This window comes from Thalia democratica, chromosome 8, assembly GCF_965202585.1.
Source record: "Thalia democratica chromosome 8, ktThaDemo2.hap1.1, whole genome shotgun sequence".
Taxonomy (NCBI): domain Eukaryota; kingdom Metazoa; phylum Chordata; class Thaliacea; order Salpida; family Salpidae; genus Thalia; species Thalia democratica.
Window position 1 is genome coordinate 35941354 of NC_139172.1, and position 23554 is coordinate 35964907.

At 28.9% G+C, this 23554-nt stretch overlaps 1 protein-coding gene across 1 annotated transcript; it reads left to right on the forward strand.

Annotated features, from left to right (window-relative positions):
* Positions 1-424: 424 nt before the first annotated feature.
* On the forward strand, positions 425-9130 carry LOC145842154 (polymerase delta-interacting protein 2-like). Its single transcript, XM_082949550.1, has 5 exons — positions 425-603; positions 5004-5132; positions 6528-6605; positions 7110-7334; positions 8007-9130. The coding sequence occupies exons 1-5, from the start codon at positions 430-432 to the stop codon at positions 8418-8420; spliced, it is 1020 nt and encodes a 339-aa protein (XP_082805676.1). The 5' UTR covers positions 425-429; the 3' UTR covers positions 8421-9130.
* Positions 9131-23554: the final 14424 nt, after the last annotated feature.

Consider the following 23554-nt stretch of genomic DNA (forward strand, 5'->3'; position numbering starts at 1 on the left):
TATGTCCAGACAGTTATCAAATAATTGCTTTTTTGAATTGAATTAGTCTTTAAGTTTATCAGAATGTGGTAATGTTGCAAACATAGGATTTATACAAGCTTTTTATTTTTATTTTGTGCAAAGCATTTTTGAAGTAAATTAATTAGATAGTCATTATTTTTATAAAATCTATTAAAATTATAATCTGATCTTTACAAATTATTTTATTTACTTCTATTTACAGAAGTTTTAATAAATATACCACATTGTTTCAAGAAAGTTTTGAGTAAATTTTTGATTCTGATGGTATATTTTTTTATAATTGACCTTTTTTAATTGAAGAAGCTATCAATGATTTATATGTAGGTTCTGTTAAGTTTTTAAAACTTTATCAAACAATTGATATTTTAAACATAAGTTGTTTAAAAAATGAACTTTCAGACTGATAAAATGTTAACAAAATACACAATAAGATCGATGCCAGCATTTGTGCAGAGGTCTTTTGGTGTTGTTTTGAGGCACAATTCCTCAGATGCTTGCAAACTGCAACATGTTGGAACAAAGCTGCCTGAAATGAAGTCAGATGAAAAAACTTACAAAATTGGACAAACTTTTCTGCACAAGGTATGATTGATGTGTTTTTTTTACTTGTCATTTAGTTACAGATGTATATTATCTCATTATATCAATAAAATATTTGCAGTCTTGTTGGAAAACAATTATAATCTTATCATTTTTGTTTTAATTAGAGATACCAAAGGTATCTTCTTTATCAAAAAGTACAATGATTACCTATTTTTAGCAACTTCTAAAGTTTGTAAAAAATTGAGTTAAAGTTAAACTTGTAATATTGTGCAGCAGAAAAAAAATTCAAGTACAGTGCTTATTCATTTATCCGGACACATTGGGCAAGATTTTATCTGTAAACATGTCCGGATAGCTAAAATTCTGGATAAGTAATATAGATATTTTTTTTCATATAATAATATAATTCCTGCATATAATGCAATGCATAACAAAAGTGTTATGGTAAAATTAAATACATATAAATTGTGAGTTATTTATTATAAAATGATAGATAATAAAAGCTAAACTCAAGGTTAATTATTATTTTTTTCTTAAGTAGAAAAACATCAGACTTACTAACCGTCTGCAACTATATACGTTTTTTGAGGGTCAAGCAAGTAAAATTCATCATTTGCAATTCCACCTGCTCTAACTATTGTTTAAAAAAATATTATTTAGTGTTCAAGAGAAAATATAAACTAAATATATCTTTAAAAACAAAAAATAAAGTAAACCTATCTCTTTAAATGAAACAAAAACACTTTTTAAACAAAGAAAAAAAAAACAGACAGAAATAAAACAAGAAACTTTGACTAAGTTTAAAGTCAATTTAACGGAAACATATCACTTTTAACAAACTAGTTTTAAGTGGAAGTTTTACTATAATAAGAAATAGTAGACATTTGTTTTATAGTTTTTCCACCTTTTTTCAGCAGAAAACTCATGAAATTTAAAAAGTTTATGAAATTTTTTGAATGAATTTTTGTAATTAATATTGAAAATTTTTTGAATTTTCTTCTGACCGAAACTGTCCGGATAAGTGAGCGTCTGAATAAATGAAGTCCAGATAAATGAATAAGCACTGTACTTCATACAAAACATTTTTGTTTCACTAACTCACTTTATTACTTTTGAGACTCTTTTATCCTGTAGGTACAGATAGAGTTAAGGAAAAAAATACTATACTTTTTTTTTTGAAATTTTGTATTCCTGCTTCAAAGAATTGCTATAAAGTCGGTCTTAAAAGTGGTATAAAATATAAAAGCTTTGGATTATAAACTTGGTGGTTAGGTTGTTAAATATAGCAACACTTACAGTTATTAGTTTTTTATAATGACTTTTCTATTGACTAGAGTTGTCACTACCCTTTTGGAGGTTTTATTATATTTCTTTTTGTTTGTAAGAACTTGTCATAGCACCTAAACAAGGAGTTAGGTGGACTGCATGTTTTGTGGATGTTTTTTTTTTTTGAAAAAAACATTTTAAAAATGATCAAACATGAGGTTTTTATAATAAACATAATAAAATCTGCATTTAGTTTGTTATAGTTAGTAGGCATATTAGAAAAGCTATTTGACTACAACTTTGCTTTCAAATAGTTTTTTTTTACATTTTTTCTATAACTTTAAAATTAGTATGGTTGGTGAATTCCCGCATTGAGATATTTTTATAGTAAATTTGGCTTGTCACTTGTAAAAAGCTACCAACCCTGAGCTCTTGCTGTTGATTGTCACACACTGCTTAATTTTCTACCAAAGTATTTTAATTGTGCTATATTTGGAGGTTTCAGTCAAGGCAGTGAGATTTAAACAATTTAGGTATTGTAGACAATTTTCAAGGAATATGCTTTTCCAGAAAACATTTTCTTTGGTTGCTTGTACAGATTTTTGTAACTATTTCTACTCTAGGATCAAATATGTATGGTCAGTTGTATTTTTTTAGTGTTAAGGCAGTAAGGGGCTGATATATAACTATATACTCAAATTTTTGCATTAGTAGGTAGGCTACCTGTTGTTTTTTACTGTTTAATAAATTCAAAAAAAGTTTTGAGAAATTAGTGAAGAAAATTAGAGAATTCAGTAGTTTGCTTGTAAAAAAATAAAGACAATTTCAATAAAAATTTAGCTCCATTTGCAGTTTTTTAACAACTTAATTTAAATTTTTCAGACTTTTATTTAATAGTTTTCAAACTACCTGCTAAAAATATTTTTTTAACTTATAACTAGAAGTTTTTTTTTTAATTTACAAAGTATTTTTTATTTATTTTAGTAACAAAATATATATCTTTTAAGGGCATAGGGGGGTAAACACCCTTTTTTGGTTTTTGATCTAATTTTATATAGTTTTTACTAAGCTACAAGATGCTTTTTACAGATTCTAAAAATTCAAATTTTTTTTTGAGATATAAACAGTCAAAGTCGGAGGCAACAATAGGATCCTTATGGGAGGTGCAAACTAAAACGGTAAATAACTAGAAATCACTAAAAATCTATCTCCTACGTTTTTTGAGATAACTATTTCAAATTTTCAGGAAATGTTTCTTGCAATATTTAAAAAATTCTGTCAGAACAAAACTTAAAAAAATTGAAAATTAAAAATTTTATAACTAAAAAACTAAAAAAAACTGTTTTTTTTGTTTATTTTTTATATAAAATTTTAATTTTTAAATTTTATTTAAATTCTTTCCGACAGAAATTTCTAAATATATCAAGGAACATTTCCTGCAAATTTGAGGTAGTTATCTCAAAAAACTGAGGAGAAAATAGATTTTTAGCAAATTAGTCTATTTTTGCTGTTTTAGTTTGCGCCTCCCTAAAGGAACTTATTGTTGGAAATTTGAACGGTAAATTTTAAAATCTGTAAAAAGCATTTTGTAGCTTAGTAAACACTATATAAAATAAGATCAACAACCAAAAAAGGGTGTTAACCCCCCTATGCCCTTAACCTACCTTCCACAAATTTTTAAAATAATCAGGGTTGCCACTTATCTAGAAAAACCTGGATTTTGACAATTTAGGCAAAAAAAAAACTGGAAAAACCTGGAATTTGAGAAATTTTGACTATTTTCACATGTTAAGTAGTAAAATTTTCATTTTACTCAAAATATCTATCATATAATTAAAAATAATTATAATCATCAAAATTTTTTTATATTAAAATACATATTTAAAGTAGCTATACAGTATCTTTCCAATGTTTTTATACTATTTAACACAGTTTCTTACCTTAACTTTAAACTAAAAATAGACTTAAAAATGTGTATTTTTAAAATCCTGGACTTTTTTTTTAAATAACAAGTGGCAACCTTCCGTATTGCAAAGAACAATTTTTTGAAAATTTCAAAGCAAAACGTAGGAGAAGAAGTTTTTTAATTAAGTTTTCAATAATCTAAGAAAATTGACCATAAATAATTTATTTTAAAACTTATGTAATGAAGAATTTTTGGGAGGCAGATTAAAACATATATTAACAAAACAGTGAGTTATAGAGTCTTTACAGAAAAATATGTTTAAAACATTGCTAAAGAAATAGTTTGTAATATATCTTTATGTAAATATAATGTTTAAAAAAATTAAACTCCTACAAAGCTTTGCTGTACAATACATTTAACTAAAATCCTCATCTATAAATGTTGTATCTGTATATGGAAAGATAAGTTAATAAAAATAGTTTGATTTGGACAGAAAGCATCATACCCAAGTTTGGTTAATACAAGTTATCAGTTAATACTATTATTATTATTTTTTGTTGAAGTTTTAAGATTTGAGTGTTCATATATTGTGTTACTTACATGTTTTTTTTCTGTATTGATACTTGGGCTTTTGTTAAACTTATTACTTAACTAAATATAGTACAATAGTATTATTTTGAACTTAATATATTTTCATTCTAAAGTAACTGTGAACTTTGTTTTGTTCCTTGTTCCTTTCTTGCTTGTAATCTTTTTAAGTTACCTAGGTTTTAATGCCAAAGTTCAATTTTTAACAATAAACAGCACAAAAAAGTAAATCGAAACAAAGTATAAAAGTTTTAAATTGATATTTTAAAGCCGTTAATAAAAAAAATTTATGCAGTAAATAAAATAATGTCTATATATTTCAAGAAACTCTCTGCTAAAATACAGCATGTACTTATACAAAGTGATTCAAAATTTGATTTGTTCTTTAAAAGACAACAAATTTTTAGGTCAAGATTGGTTTTATTCAAACCATTTCCTTTGCATGTTTTTGCAGTTTTTTTTTTGCAGGTTTTACTTCCTATGCAAGCGTGATCATTCATATATATACCTATACAATATGAAATATGTAATTTTTGTAATTTACAGCCTTTTATTCTATTGCACAGCATTTATTTGTACTCACGGCAATTTGCGCTCAAAACACTATTTTTTGCTACAACGTTATCTTAATCCAGAAATTAAAAAGTAAATTATTTGTTTTCATTCCAAATTCGTGCAGGTGTTCGCGTACCGGGGCGTGATCATCCACCCGTGGCAGGCGCAGGTGAGCGAGCAGAACAAGTACCACCTGAGCGCCAAGCTGGACCAGGACTTGGAAACCAAGAGCAAGAAGGAAGTGTACTACCAGGTAAATTTTTTGCGTTTGTTTGTATTATACCCGTTTCACTGCACGGCAGCTTATTAGACACAAAAAAGCTGTAAAACTGCAGAGCATTGAAGTTTACTAGAAGAAGGAAGTGTACTACCAGGTGAATTTATTTGTAATGTATTATAATGTAGTATTTATACCAGTAGTAGTAGTATACCAGGTGATTTTTTTGGTATACTTTCAAAATCCACCCAATTTGAAATCCACCTTTGAACGCGGGTAGATTTTGATTGCGGGTAGGTTTTGAACGTGTCCCGTACTACCAGGTGAATTTTTTGATATACTATCAAAATCCATCCACATTCAAAATCCATCCATGTTCAAAATCCACCCCCGTTTAAAATCCACCCAATTTTTTTTTACATTTTCTTAATTCACTAGTTTATTTTATACGTATTTTTATTTTTTATTTATTTATTTTTCACTATCACTGTTACCCCAACCCTTACCCTTGTTCGGTAAGCGGTTCTCGAACTTGACTGGATGGATTTTTAATCGGGTGGATTTTGATTGTGGGTGTATTTTGAACGTGTCCAGTACTACCAGGTCACTTTTCTGTGTTTGTATTACGACTATCCACTTCACAGCAGCTCTTTAGACACAAAATAAGCTGTTGTAATGATATTAACATTTCATTTTCTTATTTTAAAGCGGATGTTGTAAACTGTTTTACGCAGTTTTCGTGACGTTCTTCCAGTATTTAAAACAAATATTTTTTTTTATTTTAAGGAGTTAATTTCATTTCAATGCGTATATATTTGCAATTGTCTTTCAAATACGCGTTAGTTGCTTAGTTATTCCGCGTTACGATCAAGTTACGATTAAGTTCAACGTTTTATTCACAAATTTCGAGAATCAAGAAAGCGTCTACATCGCTGAGTTGATGTTAGTATTTATGTAACTTTACAATTTTTGTTACTTTTTATAGATTTTATTTGTGTCGTGATTTAATAGTTTCTTTCTTCCGAACTAAGAATTATTATTGAAAATAAAGTAAATTGCATTTATTCAAAGTGTGTTTTATTCATAACTTAGGAATAAGTTTGTAACTATATTAAACTATCTCAAAAGTAAACCTATTTGGTTAAACTGTGAAACTTGATGCAGAGCGTTGAACTAGAACAAAACAAAACATGAGCATTTAAGTTTATGTTAACAAGCATTAATATTTCATTAATAAAAAATAAAACAGTTTAAGGTAAGCATTTGTTAACTCCGTCAACGTCAAAGATGTTGATGAACTAAAATACAAATGAGTAAGAAAAAAAATTAAAACAAGCGTTAATATTTTGTTGTGGTATTGTTAAAGTGGTGTAATATACATGTACACTAATGTACATATACACTGTAATGTAAATATGCTGTATACCACAGGTGCTGATCGACAACAGGGACGTACCATTGCACAGGGACGACACTTTCTTCGTAACCACCATCAAGAGCGACCCACAGGTGTTATATTTTGTTTGTTTGTTTAATTAAGGGTTTTCACAAAATAATCAACCTGAAGTTTTTCGGAAACCGCATTAATTATTTTCTTTTTGTTTGCAAACAGCTGTAGACATTTTAGTTTTAACTTTTTCAACATATGGAGCATTTCATTTGTCTTTGTTATATTATAGGTATCTATAGAAATTTATAACACTGTATGAATGCTGTTTAAAATATATTTTGAAATGAAAGTGAACTATAACGTAGGCTGCATTTGGTTAGTACTTTTCGTCAATTACCTTTTAGTTTGTTGGTATTTGTCATAAAATATTATAAAAACTAATGAAAAATAAAAAAATAAGTTGTAAAGCTTATTCATTCAAGCACAGTTTCAGTTAAGTTCTTATCTTAATCTATACAGACAGTTATTATTTTCAAACAACAATCCAAATTTTCAAAAACTCAGCACTCTTTGCAAGCAACACAGCCGGTACTTTTTATTTCTTAAAAAAAAATCCCCAACAGCAAAACTCTGGCTCGATGACGGGCATACAGACGGTGCTGGGCATGGACTACGTCAGCCACGACGAGGTGATCCCGTACGAGTCGTGCGAGTCGCCCCGGCAGGTCCACAACGACCTGTTCAGCACGTTCTTCACCCAGCAGCAGCAGGGTTCACAGAGCTTGCAGGCCACGGAGAAGCTGGTCGTTTGGAAGAAGAACAACTACAAGAGCTTGAAGCTCAACAAGGTGTTAAAGAAATCCTTTTTTTTTGGATAGGTTTTAATATTAATTAATTAGTTTGATGTTTAAGATAAACTACAAGAGCTTGAAATTCATTAAGGTGTTAAGCAAATACAATTTTTCTTATAAATAACTTTTAATCCTAATTAATTTGTTATATGTTTAAGAACAATTACAAGAGCTTGAAATTCAACAAGGTTTTAAAGAAATGCTATTTTGCTTTCAAGTATTTTTTAATCTTAATTAATTAGTTTTATGTTTAAGAACAAGAGGCTTAAAGCTCAACAAGGTTTTAACTGTAGTAGATTTCAACTTGACTGTTCTATGTCTTGACTCAATTTTATTCAAGTTAAATAACTAAGAAAAAAAATGAATTGGTTATTTATTAATCAGGTTCTTGTACTTGGTTTGAAACTCAACAGGGTTTTGAGCAAATATTGTACTTTGTAATGTTTTATTTTTCTGATTAAGAGTTTTTTTTTTGATTAGGATTAGTTTTATTCGTTAAAAAAATTATAAAGTTGATTATTTAATAAGATAGTTATTTGTTTTGCGTAAACAAGATAGTTGCAAACGAGAAGTGGCGAAATATTTTATATTAAATTCATTTTTATCATCTTAATATTTATCATTACATTTTCCACATACCAAGCATTTGAAAAAACAAACAAAATTCAGGTTTACAGGGAAACCACCGGCGAGATCCGCATCACCGCCATCCCCTTCTTCCTGGGGTCCAAGCAGACCACCTCCCATCGCCACGGCAACAGCAAAACCTCGTCCGAGTACTGGTGGCGGTACTCGGTGCGGGTAGAGAACCTGGGTGATTCCCCGTGCCGGCTGCAAGAGCGCCACTGGCGGATAATCAGCAACGGGTCGGTGAAGACGGTGCGGGGTCGGGGGGTGTTGGGGGAGGAGCCGGTTTTGGGGGGCGGGGGGTCGCTGGTGTTCCAGTACTGCAGCCACATGAGTCTGCCGTCGTGCAGCGGCACCATGTGGGGGACGTTCAGGTTCGAGCGGGAGGGCAGTGGGGAGCAGTTCGACGCCAGGATCCCCGCCTTCGCGTTGGAAACCTCCCTCCTCTACGACTGAAGGTTGAATGACTCAAAATAAAAGTGAATAAAAAAAACAGTGGTAAGGTCGCATGTTCAATTCGTCACTACTTTTTCTAAAAAAATTGTTAAAAAAAAATTGTTTTAAATTATTAAAAAAAAATGTGAAATAAAAATACAAATCAATGTGTAATCAGAAATTTTCGTGTTTAATGCTTTGAAAACGTTGATAAATTACTTTTCAGTGTAAAAATACGTTTTAGGTTGATAACATTGATATTGTTTAAAATTTTCTTCACACTAATAATGAACTTTTTCTCTATTTTTACTTTCTAAATATATCTTACTTGATTGTGTACTTTTCTCGGTTAAAAAATTGCCTCAAACATTGAAAGAAAGTTTTTTAGAAAGTTTCTTGAAATGTTTTGAAAAAATTATGAATCTAGGAAATAGAATTAATTTCAAGGGCTTGTTTAGGTGTGTATCGTATTAAATTTAATTTACTAAAACAATATATACTTTTATTATTACCTTCGCTTTACATTTGTTTCGCTTTCAAACTTGAGTTTAAACATAAAAACTTTTTCGTATCACTGTTTAAAGTCTGCCAAATTTTTGTTGTTCTGTCTAGCTTTGTATTTTGTGTAGAATAAATAAAGGTTTAAAATTTTATCACTTTTATTTAGAACTCTTTGAATTTAAATCTCAATTTAAGTACTAAGCATTGTGTATTTAGTTAGATACAATTGTGTTGCTAGTTAATTTATGTTTATTCGTTTTCAATAGTTTGTCATTTTGATTAAGATTGTAAATGCATAAGTAAATTTTACTTTTTATTTGTAAGTTTATATCGAAAAGTTTGTTTTATTTATACGTATTTTTCTTGAAACTAAACTTAAATTTATGCTTAATGAACTTTTATCAAAAAAATTGGTTTATTACTTTATTTAAACAGTTTTAAATTTGAACTCTTTAAAAAAGTTTATTGTATTCTGTTTATATTATAAAAAAAACTTATGTACGACTTTCTTTTGTTATGTTTTTTTTCAAAGCCTTACTAAACTTACAAAATAAAGTTTTTAATTAATAATTCGCTTTCCAAAATTTTGAATTTTGATGAACAATTAGTTAAGAATAAAAACATTTGAAGATACTAAAATATTATACATACTTAAGTGAGCTATATAAAATCCCCAGAACTAATAGTATCAGTATCGTGTTTTTTCATTAGAAAAAAACACTTTATATTGAAATATGTATGAAACTCAGTAGCTTCTTATATAATTAAGTTATTACTTTTGGTTTTGATCCATACGTTGTTTCATTATGTTTTGTCTACTTAATGCTTATGATATAAATAAGAATTTTACCAAAGATATATATAAAGTTTCTTCAAACAATTAATAAAAGTAACATATAATTCGTTTCGTTTTTGTTGAAATTTCACAATCACAAGTTTTGTTAGCAGCATTTAATTCTAAACTTGATAAGTTTTTACCTGTTACTTTAAAGTTATTTTCTTAATATCAATCAGGGTTGCCACGAAACCCAGAATTTGAGAAATTTCAAAAAAAAAAAACCTGAAATTTGGTTCAAAAATAATTTAAAAACCTGGAATTTTAAACTTTTTACATGTTAAGTAGTGAAATTTCGATTTGACGCATAAAGTTTATCATATAAGCGGCACTTTGGGGGCTTTTTTGTTATTTTTTATTCTTCTTACCCTTTTTTTCGAAATTTTAGATAAGAGTTTTCAGTGATTATCAAAAAATTTTTTATTAAAAAACATTTGAAGTAGGTTTACAGTTTGTTTTCAATGTTGTTGTACTACTTAACAAAGTTTTTTACCTTAAACTTAGTTTTAAACTAAAAATAAACCCAAAAACGTGTACTTTTAGAAAACTAGAAGAAATTTCTCAAAAACAAGTGGTAACCCTGATCCATGTATGTACATTTTTAAAAACACATTTGTCTTATTTTTATATATTACAAATACATAAAGTAAAGTTCTGCTGCAAAATTTACTAACCACAATTTTATAAAAATCTCTATTTCGCAAATGAAAAAAATGATCAAATCCACTCTTACAAACCAAAGAATAATTGGGACACGTTCAAAATCCACTCAGTCAAATTCGAGAACCGCTAACCGATTGAGGGTTAGGGGTAACAGTGATAGTGAAAAATAAGGAATAAAATTGCAAAAGTTTATAAATTAAATTAATAATTATAAAAAATCAAGTTGATTTCGAATGCGGGTGGATTTTGATAATACACCAAATAATTAGCTCAAGTTAAGACCTCCTGAAAAATGTGTCAATTCCATTTTTTGCTTATCCGCGCAATTCCCACAATATATTCTTTTGCGAGTATCGAATTTCTATTGGTCCTTTTACTAATCACCCTTCACATTTTTTGGCCTTCGCATTTGAAGATTATCACGCCCTTGACCATATGGACCACTTTAGGAAAACCTGGTTTAAAAGATAACACTTTTTTAAGTAAATGACATATTATTTATTAAAGCGTAGTATTAAAACAAAATTGTTACGAAAAACTTAATTAAAAATCAATTTATGATGTTTTTATAAAACAAAAGTATTTAAAAAAAAGCCAAACTTAATTTTAAGTAAAATAATCAGTTGTGCAAAGTACTTTAGTTGTTAAAACTACCTATCTAAAAAATTATTTTTTCTTATGACTTTTGTAATCCTATGTAAGTATACTGTATTTAAAGATTCTTACGGAGTAATTTAAACGTTTTAAGTTTTTTGTAAGCAACTAAGATATTACTTAATACTTCTAAAATCTTAAAAACAATATATTGAAGTTTACTTTGGAGCATTATTGTTACACAATAGTTAAATATTTTAGTATTTAAAAACATACACAAACCAACTTGAAACTCTATAAAAATATTTTTGTAAAAAGAATTAAAACAAAACTATAGATTTCACTACTTACGTGCCGACTGTCAAATAAGTTTTCTACAGAAACCTTTATTATTACAATACTTTTACCTCACTTACATTGTGTTTATTTTTATACAAACAAAGTGTAATTACACCATATAATTTTATTAGACTTTAAGTATTTCAAAGTTACACAGATAAATACATACATATATTGATGTTAATGGAAAGATATGATAATTAAAATTAATTAATCTGTAGTTTTAACATTTAAAAAAAAGTTCTATGTAGAAATGATTAGCAACACAGTTACAAGTTTAGCTTAAATTATTTATTTTTAATCACTTTTCGACACTAGCATTAAAACTTTAGCTATAATAAAGTTTTAAAATAAAAGTTTTGTGATTAAAAATTTCCAATGGCGGAGCCGCGAGCCAACAATCACCACGAGAACAAATTCGCAGAAAGATTTTTCGAGGAACTGGAAAGATCAAAACTTCGCGCCAGGCTGCTTTTCGTCCAAAATCTCCAACACGACCACCCGCATCTCAGAGTTTGCCAAAGCGAAGTTACGAACGCTCTCAAGGACTGCGAAAGCAACAAGCCGAAAAGCATCGAGTTGAACTTGGACTACTTGAAAAGCCTCAAGCTCATTCCGAGCAACCACGGCAAGAGCAAAGAGGCTCCCAGGCCCAAAGCGGCCGCCAAAGCGAAAGCCGCCAAAAACCTCAGAGCGGAAATAATCCAGCAGTCCAAGAACCTTTTCACCCAAAAAAAGCCCCCGAACAGAGGCGAGCCGAAAACGGACGACTACGTGCGGCGGGTGAAGCGGGGCCTGATAAAAAACGACCAGGACATGTGGGGGTACGTCCACCCCCTGAACAGAAACTACAGAAGCATGGTGCTGAAGGATGACCGGAGGCACATTCTGGGAACTTTCGAGAACTTCAGGTTCACCTTCCCGTCGGAGGAGGTGTGCCAGGGGGTGCGGGGGCGCAGCAAGGTGCTGGAGGTGTGGCGGGAAAAGATCGGCGGGCACGGCCACAAGGTGTTCCTGTGCTCCTACGGCAACGAGAAGTTCCGCCTCGACGACGAGCCGCTGCAGTCGTGCACGCCGTACGCGATAAGGGGCGGGGAGCGGGTGCTGAGGAAGGGAGATCCCCTGTTCGAGATCCACCTCACGCCGGATCACAGGGACGAGTACAAGAAGAACGAGTTCATGGCCGTCCACAGCGTGTCGAGCGAGATTGAGCGCGACAGCTTTTCGACCACGAGCCACGGCTTCAGCTTCGTGGATTTCAAGCCGGTCGTGATCAAACAGTTTCGGGTTGGAAACCTCAAAAAGGCGCGCGTCGAAGAGATGAGGAAGCTGAGGACGCTCAGCAGCGATTTCGTCTACTTTCCTCGGAACGTGTCGATCAGGAAGAGCAAAGTTTGCTACGCGCTCCCCCACTCGCCGTGGGTGACGCTGAAGAAGCGCATGCAGTTCGCGGGTTCGCTGCAAAAAACATCGCAACTCTTCATCCTGTACCAACTGCTGTCCGGCGCCGATTTTCTGCACAGAAACGGCTGCCGCCACGGCAACTTGAACCCCGGCAACGTTCTGATGCTGACGGCTAACCAGGACGCGGTCGTCAGGATAACCGGCATCGCCAAGCCGTACGTCACCGTGGCGGACGACGCGAAAGTTTTCAACTTTGAAGACCTTTTCTACCAACCCTCGTCCGTGGTGGACAGCGTGAAAGAGTGCAGAGACTTTGATAGAAAATTTTCTCACGACATATTCGGAATTGGAATGATCGCATACGAGTTTTGGAACGAGGGTTTCATGAGCGGTGTTGAGCTGCTGAGCTTTGAAAGCGTTGAAAGTTGCCAGAACCGAGTTTTGGAAGATGTAGAGAAAACATCATTGTTTAGTTTTTATACGAGGATGATAAAGTATATGTTGTACAGCGAAGAAAACTCTGTCGACTGCGAGTTCTTTTTAGATTTTATTGAGTTCAAAGAGGCCAAGGGTTTGCATCAACAAATATACAAGTATTACTATCAAAAGAATGCTTAGAATAAGTTGTTTTTCTTTAGGTTGTGTTATAGCATTGTGAACGATTGTTTTCTAGTAGTTTTATTTGTGAGTTAAATCTGCTTATAATTTAAATAAAACAATGTAAAATAAAGTGCTTACAGAAACAAAATGCTTCTTTTTTAAAAAATTTGGTCGTTAAAGTTGATTATTAATTAGCACTAAATAAACTATTCAATTTGCCTAAACTTTGTATACGTGCAAAAAAAGATGAATTCACTTGTAAGTTAAACAAAAATAATACTTCCAGTTACTAAAAATGTAATATGCATAAAAAGCAAAGAAAAATTAACATTTGTTATGTCATATATAAGTATAATAAAAAATAACATAAAGTAGTAGCACAAAACAATAAAAACAGTATAGAATCATTTTAAAAATCAAATTCCTTATATAACAATCACAAGTTTTATATCTTTTAATTTTACTTAAAACGACTTAAATAATTATATAAAACATTTGTTTGGTAAGTTCATAAACCAAAGCAAAATAACCTTTGTTTTATCGTTCAAAAAACAATATATAGTTGCTGTATATGAAATGTATATATATATATATATATAAATATATTGCACAAATGTTTATAATCGTATTTACCAGCCTAAGGTATTAATATACAGATAGTTTTGTATACAGTAACTTGCCAGCTATGGTACGCACTCTGAAAACAGCACAAAATTGCGTACTTGGGATATATTGGTTTTAATTACCTGCATTTATCATAATATGAACATATTAAAAGTCAACAAAGTTTATAGATTACTATTAAAGCAAAAAACAAATCATTCACCATAAAAAGATATTAGGTAAAAGACATTAGAAGTCTTGAGTACATATTTAATATACTTATTTATATGTAATGTTTACTAAAGTGTGTATATTTATACTCAAACCAAATTCTAAGTTTTTCAATCAATTTTGTGTTACTGTTTTGTACCTTCAAAATTTATTTTATACATATAATCAATTGCGAGTTTTAAATAAACAAACATTTATGATAACATTGATCATGTTTTTATAAAATTGTGTTTATTCATAAAAACTAGTTATAGGGTTATAAAACTTTACTCCAGTTTACTTATTATTAAGCAGTTTTTGAAAATTATACGCTGGTCTAGGTAAAAAACACAACAGTAAAAGATAAAACAGTACAGTCAATTATAATCAACTTTAAAAACTATCAAAATATTTAAAAACCATATAGCGAGCAGCAAAAAGTGTTTTCTAAACTCAAACGACAACCTACACTAACAGACATGTTCTCAATAGCATCTAGTTCTAAGTAAATCTCAGTTTTTTCAATGTTGTATTTTTTCATTAGTTACTTTTTTTTATACGCTTTTTACATTTATATATCAATCATGGGATATGTAAGTGTCAATTACAATTTTTTTTTAATTTAGTAAAATTTATTTTTATAGGGTTTTAAAGTATTTTTTTTATTGCTATGGTACGCAAGATTAAATTAAAGTGTTCTTAATTTTCGCTAAACAAATAAACTGTAATATGTTTGTTTTAATTATTGAATTTGTTATAAAATTTGTAAGTTAAGATCCTTTAGAGCAGGGTTTCTCAAAGTGGGCGGTACCACCTCAATGGGGGCGATTTTAGTAAGTTTGGGGGCAATTAATAGTAAAGGGGCGAAAGGGGGAGGGGGGCGATTTGCAAAAGGGAGGGGAATTTTAAAATTTTGAAACTTACACTAGATATCATTGAGTTGCAGATAAGGAGCAAAAAAAAAAGGTCTTAGGTGGATTTACTAGGCAATTTTAAAACTGATATTCTTGATATTCTTGAGTTGCAGACGAAAAAAAAAGGTCTTAGGTGTTTTGAATGGAAGTCTTGTTGGAGGGGGCAAAACCCTTTTTAATTTCTTCAAAGGGGGCAATTTGAAAAAAAAAATTATAAGAAACCCTGCTTTAGAGTTTATTTTAACTAATACAGTATAATTTTTTTATAAATAAAATACTTTTCTATTAATATTTAAAAAATTACATTTTGAACACAGCGTTTTTCGGCTAAAACCTAGCTGGCAGGTTATTGTATGAATAAAAACACTAAAATAGTTTACATTGATATTTTAACAACAAAAGCTTTATAAAAACTTGAAGAATTTCTTTCTATTAAAAGGTTTTAATTTTAGCAATATTAACGAAAGCCACATGGTTCTTTATAATAAATTCAGTATGTACAATTTACTACGACTACATTAATATAACTAATAAATTGATTACAGATATCTTGTATAAGCTTAGAGCTGATGTTAACAAATTTAGTTTCAGATAAATTAGATAAAATATTAAATATATTTACAAAAGATAAATAATTTAAACTACTACTTATTAATAAAATTTAAATATAATTTAGCATGAAAAATAACTCCTAACATTATATAAATATTTATGTTTGTTTTAAAATTAAATAACAAGCTATATACATTAATTTTAGTTATTTAGCTTATGAAATGACACTTGATGACCAGTAGAGTGTGTTTTAAAATCATATTTTGATATTTTTTTATCTCTTGTAAGTATTTTGTGTTGATAGTACTTGCTTATTTGTATGAAATAATTTTCGTTGATACAATTATATACTTCGTCAATTTTTGAAACAACAACAATATCAAACTAGTTATGCGTGTTTCACTGCTTTTCATATCTACCATGAAGCTTTCACATCATCTTAGCAAGTTAATTTTAAAAGTTAATTACTTACAATTGTTCTACACTTTTTATCAATAAAGTTATTTTAAAAGTTTTGTTTTAACTTTTTTTTTAACATAAGGTTTGATCATACCAACTCGATCATTGGACCACAAGCTTTGGGTAGACTGAGACCAGTTTTGTCCTCGTTAGGACTCATCAGTCAGTCACAACCAATAAAACTTACTGTCATCAATCTACAAACGGTTTATTATGCTTCCCACAACGTGATATCTTAATGTTTAAATTTTATCTTTAAACAAACTTATAGATACACTATCGACCTTAGAATTGTCAGTCACAGTTGTTGTAATCAAGTTTTCTTATAAACTAGCAACAAAATATCCATACTAGAATAACTGAATTGTGAAAAGCATTAAACAATGATTTGATTTAAGAATAAAATAACATCCGACACTAAATATTATTTAAAGTTGCAACAATGCATTTATCATACAAAATTTAATAAGTTTGTCAAGTTTTGCAATATTTGTTTTTATCGTGATTTTATAGTATAATATTTTTTATTTATTATTTGAATTTTTTTCTACCAAGCTTTTGAATTAAATCAAAAACTTATCATTTCGAAATTTTCGGTAATAAGGAAAAAAACTTTATTACAAGTATACAACTAAATTTAGTTAAAAAAAAACTAAAAAGTTATTTTCAAAAGAAGTTTAGTTATTTAACTTTTCTACGTTTTTTATTTAGATCACCATGATTACATTGTTGATGAATTAATGGCGGAAACCATAAGTTTTAAAGAACTGCTTAGTTGTTTATAGGATAGTAGCTTTGCTTATAATCACTCAGCTTTAAAACTAACTCATATTAGGCTGTGAAACTGCAAACTGAATGGGGCACTTTTAAACGTATACGGAATTGAAAATAAAATGTAATAAACCGTACATACCAATGATGTGTCTTTCTTTTGTTAAATTTGATGTCAAATAAAATGTAATGTAAAAGTTAGTTGCTACTTCTTGTTTGTCTAAAAACTTTTTGCTATCTTTTTGTCCACAGTTAATAAAGTATTAAACTTATGATAAGCTTAAGCTTTTAAAATATATTTTTCAAGGAAAAATATTATCTTTTTTAGTTTTTAAACCAATGCTAATGTTTAATCTCTTGTTTGTCTAAACAAAAAAGTTCAGATCATGTTTAACATATACATCAAGAACCTTTAAAATAAATTTAAAAATCTATATAAAGACAAACAGTGATGTTATGGAAATTTTGTGATATGTTTTGTTTCAAAAATTCTTTATATTTTTTAAATATGAGAACTGTTTGAAATTGTTTAACTTTGTTTCAAATTAAAATTGTTTGTAAAACATTTCTGAACTTTACAAAACAACTCAATTTCAATTGTAAAAAGAAAAGTACAAACAACTTGAAAACATTTATGTTTGCTCTTTGTCTTAAACATTCTCGGAATACTTATGAGTTTGTTTAAAGTTCAGTTATGAAACTTAACAAAATTAACAAAAAAATACAAACAATTTATCATTAAATGTTTATGTTTTATTTTTTTGCAAGCATATCAACTAAATGTATTACAATTTTTTTTTGTATATTTTTGTACTATATTTTCAGTCATTCCTGTTCACTAGAGAGAAATTCCATATAAAAACTATATTTTTGAAAGCATTTGTGACAAAAAATCTGCAAACTAACCTTATATTACTTGTTCTCAGACATTTGTCGTGTACATTAATGAATAAACATATATTTATTTAACCTTATTTTTAGATGCTTACACCAATTTATCTTTTTAATTTGAAATATTAATCATTTAAGTGGTATGAAACCTTTAATCAAAGGTTACCACAAGCATAATGTGTAGACACTACGTACTAATATTATTTTTTTTTATGTTTTCTTTAAAGTATATTTTTACAAACCAGCAAAAAGTATTCTATTGTTCGTGTTTTAAAATTTGTTGAGTTTTTCGACAAGTGAATGATAAGTATTGTTATGAAAAAAGTTTAAGTTTTTAGAGTTAGACTTAGATTACTTTAGTTTTAAAACTATCACACATTATTCAATTTTGTTTAAAAGTGTTAATTTCGGAATTATAAAACAACAATTGAATTTAGTATACATAATGTATAAATTTATTTAAAAGTGTGCAAAAAAACTTTAGAACAATAAAAAATGAAAAACAATAGTAAACGAAAGTAAAAAAATATTTTAGCTATTTCTTACTTTGAGCAAGAATATCTGTTTCACTCATTTTGTGTAGTTCAAACTAAATGTAGCCATATCTATTTTAAAGTAAATATCAAGTGAAATTATATTATACTTTTTAGTTTCAAAGTTTTCATTGAAAATTAGTAGTAGACAAACAAAACTGAGAACTTAAGTAAAACACTGTTCGTAATGTGAGACTACTGATGAATAAACAATCTAGAAAAATATGATGGTATATAAAATTTTCGTCTTAAGTTACAAAACTTCACAATCAAAATTTAAGAGAAAAATAGACTTTAATCAATCATATAAACAGTTTTATAAAAACATAGATATATTCAAGTTTGTGTATGTCATAAAAGTATACGATTTTTCTAAAAAACTTTTCTCTTATACTTTTAAAATTAAAACAAAATAAGTTGCACATATACGATGGGTCAAAACGCATTCAATCACAAAAAAAAAACTATAAACTTAAAATTTTGTAGAAAAATGTAGTTTAAAGTATTTAAAAAAATTGAATTTATAGGTAGTTAAAGACTTTACGGAACAGTCCTTCCAACTAATTTTGAAAAATTCTTGCTGTTACAGTTTTAAAAATATCTATAAACTCAATTCCAGCAATACAAAAAATTTAAATTTGTGCATCTGTAACTAAGTATCAGTGTTTTAAAACTATTAGCTGTTACTAAAAATTCATTTAGTTCTTAAAAAGTTAGTACGCTTATAAAACTTTATAGCAATTTTTCATTGTTACACAGTATATTTCCTGTTAATTCGCCATGTTCAAAATACTTCAAATACTTTACCATAAAGTTGCAACTTAAATATGCATTAGATAGCAAAGTACTTATTTGTTCGATCGGTTTTATTTGTTTTGGTTTCAATTTTCTTTTTTTGTTTTTCTGGTCTTAATTGTGAGAATACATTAAATCATATGTTAATCAAGTAAAACAACAAACCACCTATATAATTTATCATTACTTAATTTCAATCATATTTGTTACAATCACTAATGTAATTTATTTTAGCAAATAAACTGCTAAATAAAGTCTAGCTGATTTTTTGATAATTTCAGTGTTTGTACAAAATGAATTGAAATTGAAAATTTGCTTTATTAAACTTCACATTTAAGATTCTCAGAAAATCAAACTAAGGTTGAACCCTCCGAGAAAAGACACAGTCCAAAGCGCTGACGTCATAACGTTGGATTTAGTTTTACTCAGCTGCCGCATCTTAAACACGTTCTTGATGGCGTAAAATCGAAAAACGCTGAGCAAAACCAAATGGTAGAGACAGGCGAGGAAAGCGGTGGTCAGCAGGCCAATGCAAATCAGACTTTGGGTGCCCCTTCATAGACTAGAAACTTATACAAAGAGTTTTAATTTAACTTTTAGTAGCTAAGTTTATTCTTTGAAAACACTGAGTTTGGTTCTACTCTGCTTTTAAAAGCTACGTAAGTTTAAACCTAGCAAATTTTTGCTGTTTGAAGTTTAAAAATAGCTTGCAAAATTTTAAAAGCTTGTGTCAAAATTAAGGCCTACACTAGCTGCTAAAAAATACCTTAAAACCTTTAAAGACAAATGATTTATTTACATTTTTTATTAGTTTAAATTAAGAAAAGTCAAAATTTTCTGAACTAAATAAAAAGACACTTATAAAACTTCTCATCAAAAATATCTTACTTGTTCTGAAGTTTCTATAGAATAGAGTCTTTCGGGCAATATAAAGTGTTTTTAAGTGTTAAATTTATAAAAACACCTGTCACAGACAAATCTGAAGTTTTTAATGTTGTAGCAAATATGACAAGGAATCTATAAACAAATTTTAAATATTTATCTTTAAATTTTTCTTTTTTTCGTTTTAATGAATTTTTGAAAGTAAATGTTTTAAGGTTGTAATTTATTTAATATATCTTTTTAGTCCTAAAGTTTCTTTATAAATTAAAAGTTTAACTACTTTTAGAATAAAAATATATCGATAATGTATTGTTCTATTTTTGACACTAAGTGTATATTAAAATTCTCTTTTAGTTCTTATTATGATATTTTAAAGACTGTTTGAACCCCTTTTTATAACCTAAATCTAAATTTTTTTATGTACTTATTTTAAGCAAAGCTGGAGTTTACAATTTAGACTAACACAAATATTGTAACTATGTATTTATACTTAAAGTAAATACTTTATAAAAAGCTTAAAAGTCTTACTTGTTTCAATAAGAAAAATAGCTTTGTAAAAGTTTTTAGGGATTGTAAAACTTTAATACTTATTTCTTTATAATATTTTTAATAAAACTAAAAATTAAACAGAAAGTTTAAAAGTATTAAACAAACGTAAGTAAAAAAGTATTAAACAGAAAGTTTAAAAATATTTTAAAGGTAATGGTAACCTAAACTCAAAATTGAAGACTGTCAAATCGTATTGTTTTTTTTTCGAACAGTGTATTTATTTTTTTCATCTATATTAAAATACCAATTGATCGCCAATTTTTGATTAGTATCGTTTTAAATATTAAAAAAGAAAAAACTGATTTCGTAAGTTTTATGGCGTCGTCAAAAAATAACATAACTTGAAACCAAACAAACGTTTTAAAGCGAATTCTCCATCATTTCCCACGTAATATTAGTAGTAGTAAACAAAAATATTTCATTATAAGAAGGTGTAACAACCTCAAAATTATTTCATTTTATAGAAATTTGCAAGTCATCTATTTCATTGTAAGTTATAAGATGGCATTCGAGTATTTATAAACTGTGGAACACACTTTATATTTTAAAAAGATTTTTTTTTAGTTTAAGTTTTTGTTAACTTTAGTTTTGCTAAGTTATAAAATAAGTGAAATTACAGTTTATAGGAACATTTATCTAATTTACTTTTTGCCTAAACTTGTATTGATCATTATCGGAGCAAAAGAAAAACTTAAAAAGTTTGTGTTTTAACTGTTAGTTTATTAAAGAGTCTTCTTTAAACCTTGCGCCAATCTAAAACTATTTTAAAAATCTAAAAATTCAACTTGATTTTGTTCTGATCAATCTTTAACAATTCGCATTTTATTATTGGTAGAAGTTATCTTTCAAATAAAACTAACGAAGCAAATCTGCATCGAAAGAGCAAGCTGCAGTTTCTTGTTACAAAAAAGTTAAAACTGAGAAGAAAAACAATCGCGGCTTTGAAAACCTGCTGAACTGTAAGCTCAGCTCCTGCTAAACTTCACATTGCAACCAGAAGTGTGATGAGTGTCAAGCACGTGAACGGGTGCTACATCGGCCACATACCGTACATATGTGTGAGTTGTTTTTGTCACCCAAGCTTGCACCCTCGAGCAAGGGCTAAATTTAACGTGTGAAGCTGGCTTGATTTTTTTTGTAGCTTAGTCTTTTTTTTTAATATGTCAGCTGTCCTTAAAGTACTAAAATTTTAAATTAAAAAAAAGTATATTTTTAAACAGTCACTAAAATACCTCTAGTTTAGCGTTTATAAACTAAATATAGCACAACAGATTATGTTTTTAAAGAAATAGTAGTCTTCATATAAGTTTTGAAATGAAGAATAAAGTTTTCATATATATTGAACTGAAGTTGTAATACGTTTAAATTTTATGAAAGTCTCTAAAAATTTAAAGCGATACTGTTTTTTTAACTTTAAAAGAATAAGTAACGTTTTTAGCTGAAGAATAAATTTATATACCCTATAGCTATTGTTATTTGTTAAAAAATAGACACAGATCAATGATTTTACAGTAAACTAAATATTTTCTATGAAAAAGATTAAAAGTTAATTTTGTTATATATATTATTTGAAATACAGGGATTATAGTTTTTTTTTTTTTGATAAATTGTATTACGTTCATTTGATTTTAGACCATGAGTAAAGTTATAATACATAAACAACTTAAAATATTTCAAATTAACTGTAGTATTAAAAAAAAATATGCTTATAAGTTAAACACAACTATTTACATTGTATTTATAATAAAACATAGTTCTAATCAATAAAGTTTGTTATATTAAGATAAATGTCCTTCACAAAAGTGTTTTTTTTTCAGAAAATTTTACAGTTTAAAATGTGTAATAAAACAATAAGATTTGCTAATTTTATGTCTAAAAACACCTTACTAAATCAACCAAACTTAAAAAAAAAATTCTACATTGTTCTCTTTTTAAAAAGTTCCGTATTTTGCAAAAAGCTGTTGCAACAAATCTAAATAAATTTAATTTTATTAAAAGTTTTCACTTTTTCCAGTCTATACACACTTTACATTATTTGTCGCATATTTTTACAGCCGGACTGCGTCAACTGGATCAGGAGACCATTAATGATATGCAAGGCGGCCTGCTATCACGGCGAAATGAACAAAACGACTGTGTACGACTCGAATCTTTGCAGGTTGTCAGTTGAAAGTATTTATTATTTTAATAAAATACAGCACCAGATTGTTTTATATTCGTTTTTGAACTTTAAATTTTTTTTGAATATTAATTTTTTTTTGATGAGTTTAAAGCTACTGTAATACAAATACATAAAAAAAAAGAAAGGCGCGATCGTCTTCGGAGTAAAGAAAAATAAAAACGAATCTTTAAAAAATTAAACTCGGACTTTTTCGAAAATATAACACAAAAGTTCCAAATGCTCTTTTTCGCAGAAATATAAAACTTCTTTTCTTTATTCTAGCAACGAAGCGGCCCTCTCGGTGATAATAGGCGCCACCGTCCTCGGAGTCCTCATGCTGTTCCTCAACGCCGTGCTGCTGTGGTCCAACAAGAAGCAGCAGCAGGACACCAACTTCAGGTCCATGGACGTCTTCTACCTGTCCCAGTCGGTCGCGTCCATTTTCTTTGGTTTTTTTTTTTTTTGCATACTTTATATATTTTAGTTTAAGTAGTTAAGTAGCGGTTGAAAGTCTAGACTTTCAGAGAAAAAGTTGACAACAGCTTTTTTCTGTTTTTTTTTAAGAAAAATAACGATTACTCTTTTTTGAATTAGTAGATAATATATACAAATGTTATAGATTTAATTGGCAAGTTTTTCTTATTTATATTTTTTGTTGAAGTTGCATGTTTTCAAAAAACTTTACAGCTAGAATGCTTTTTATCTACATACATTAATAAATAGAAACTCGCTTATTCTGCATTTCAAATTCACAGCATCGATAGTTCTGTTCGCTTACGTCCCAGTGGTCGTTTGGACGCTGAACCAGAAACTGTCCACCTTCCCCGAGAACGCCATCGCCGAAAAGCTCGACTGGGGCGTCCAAAGCCTGGTTTGCGCCGGCCTGCTGACCACCGCTT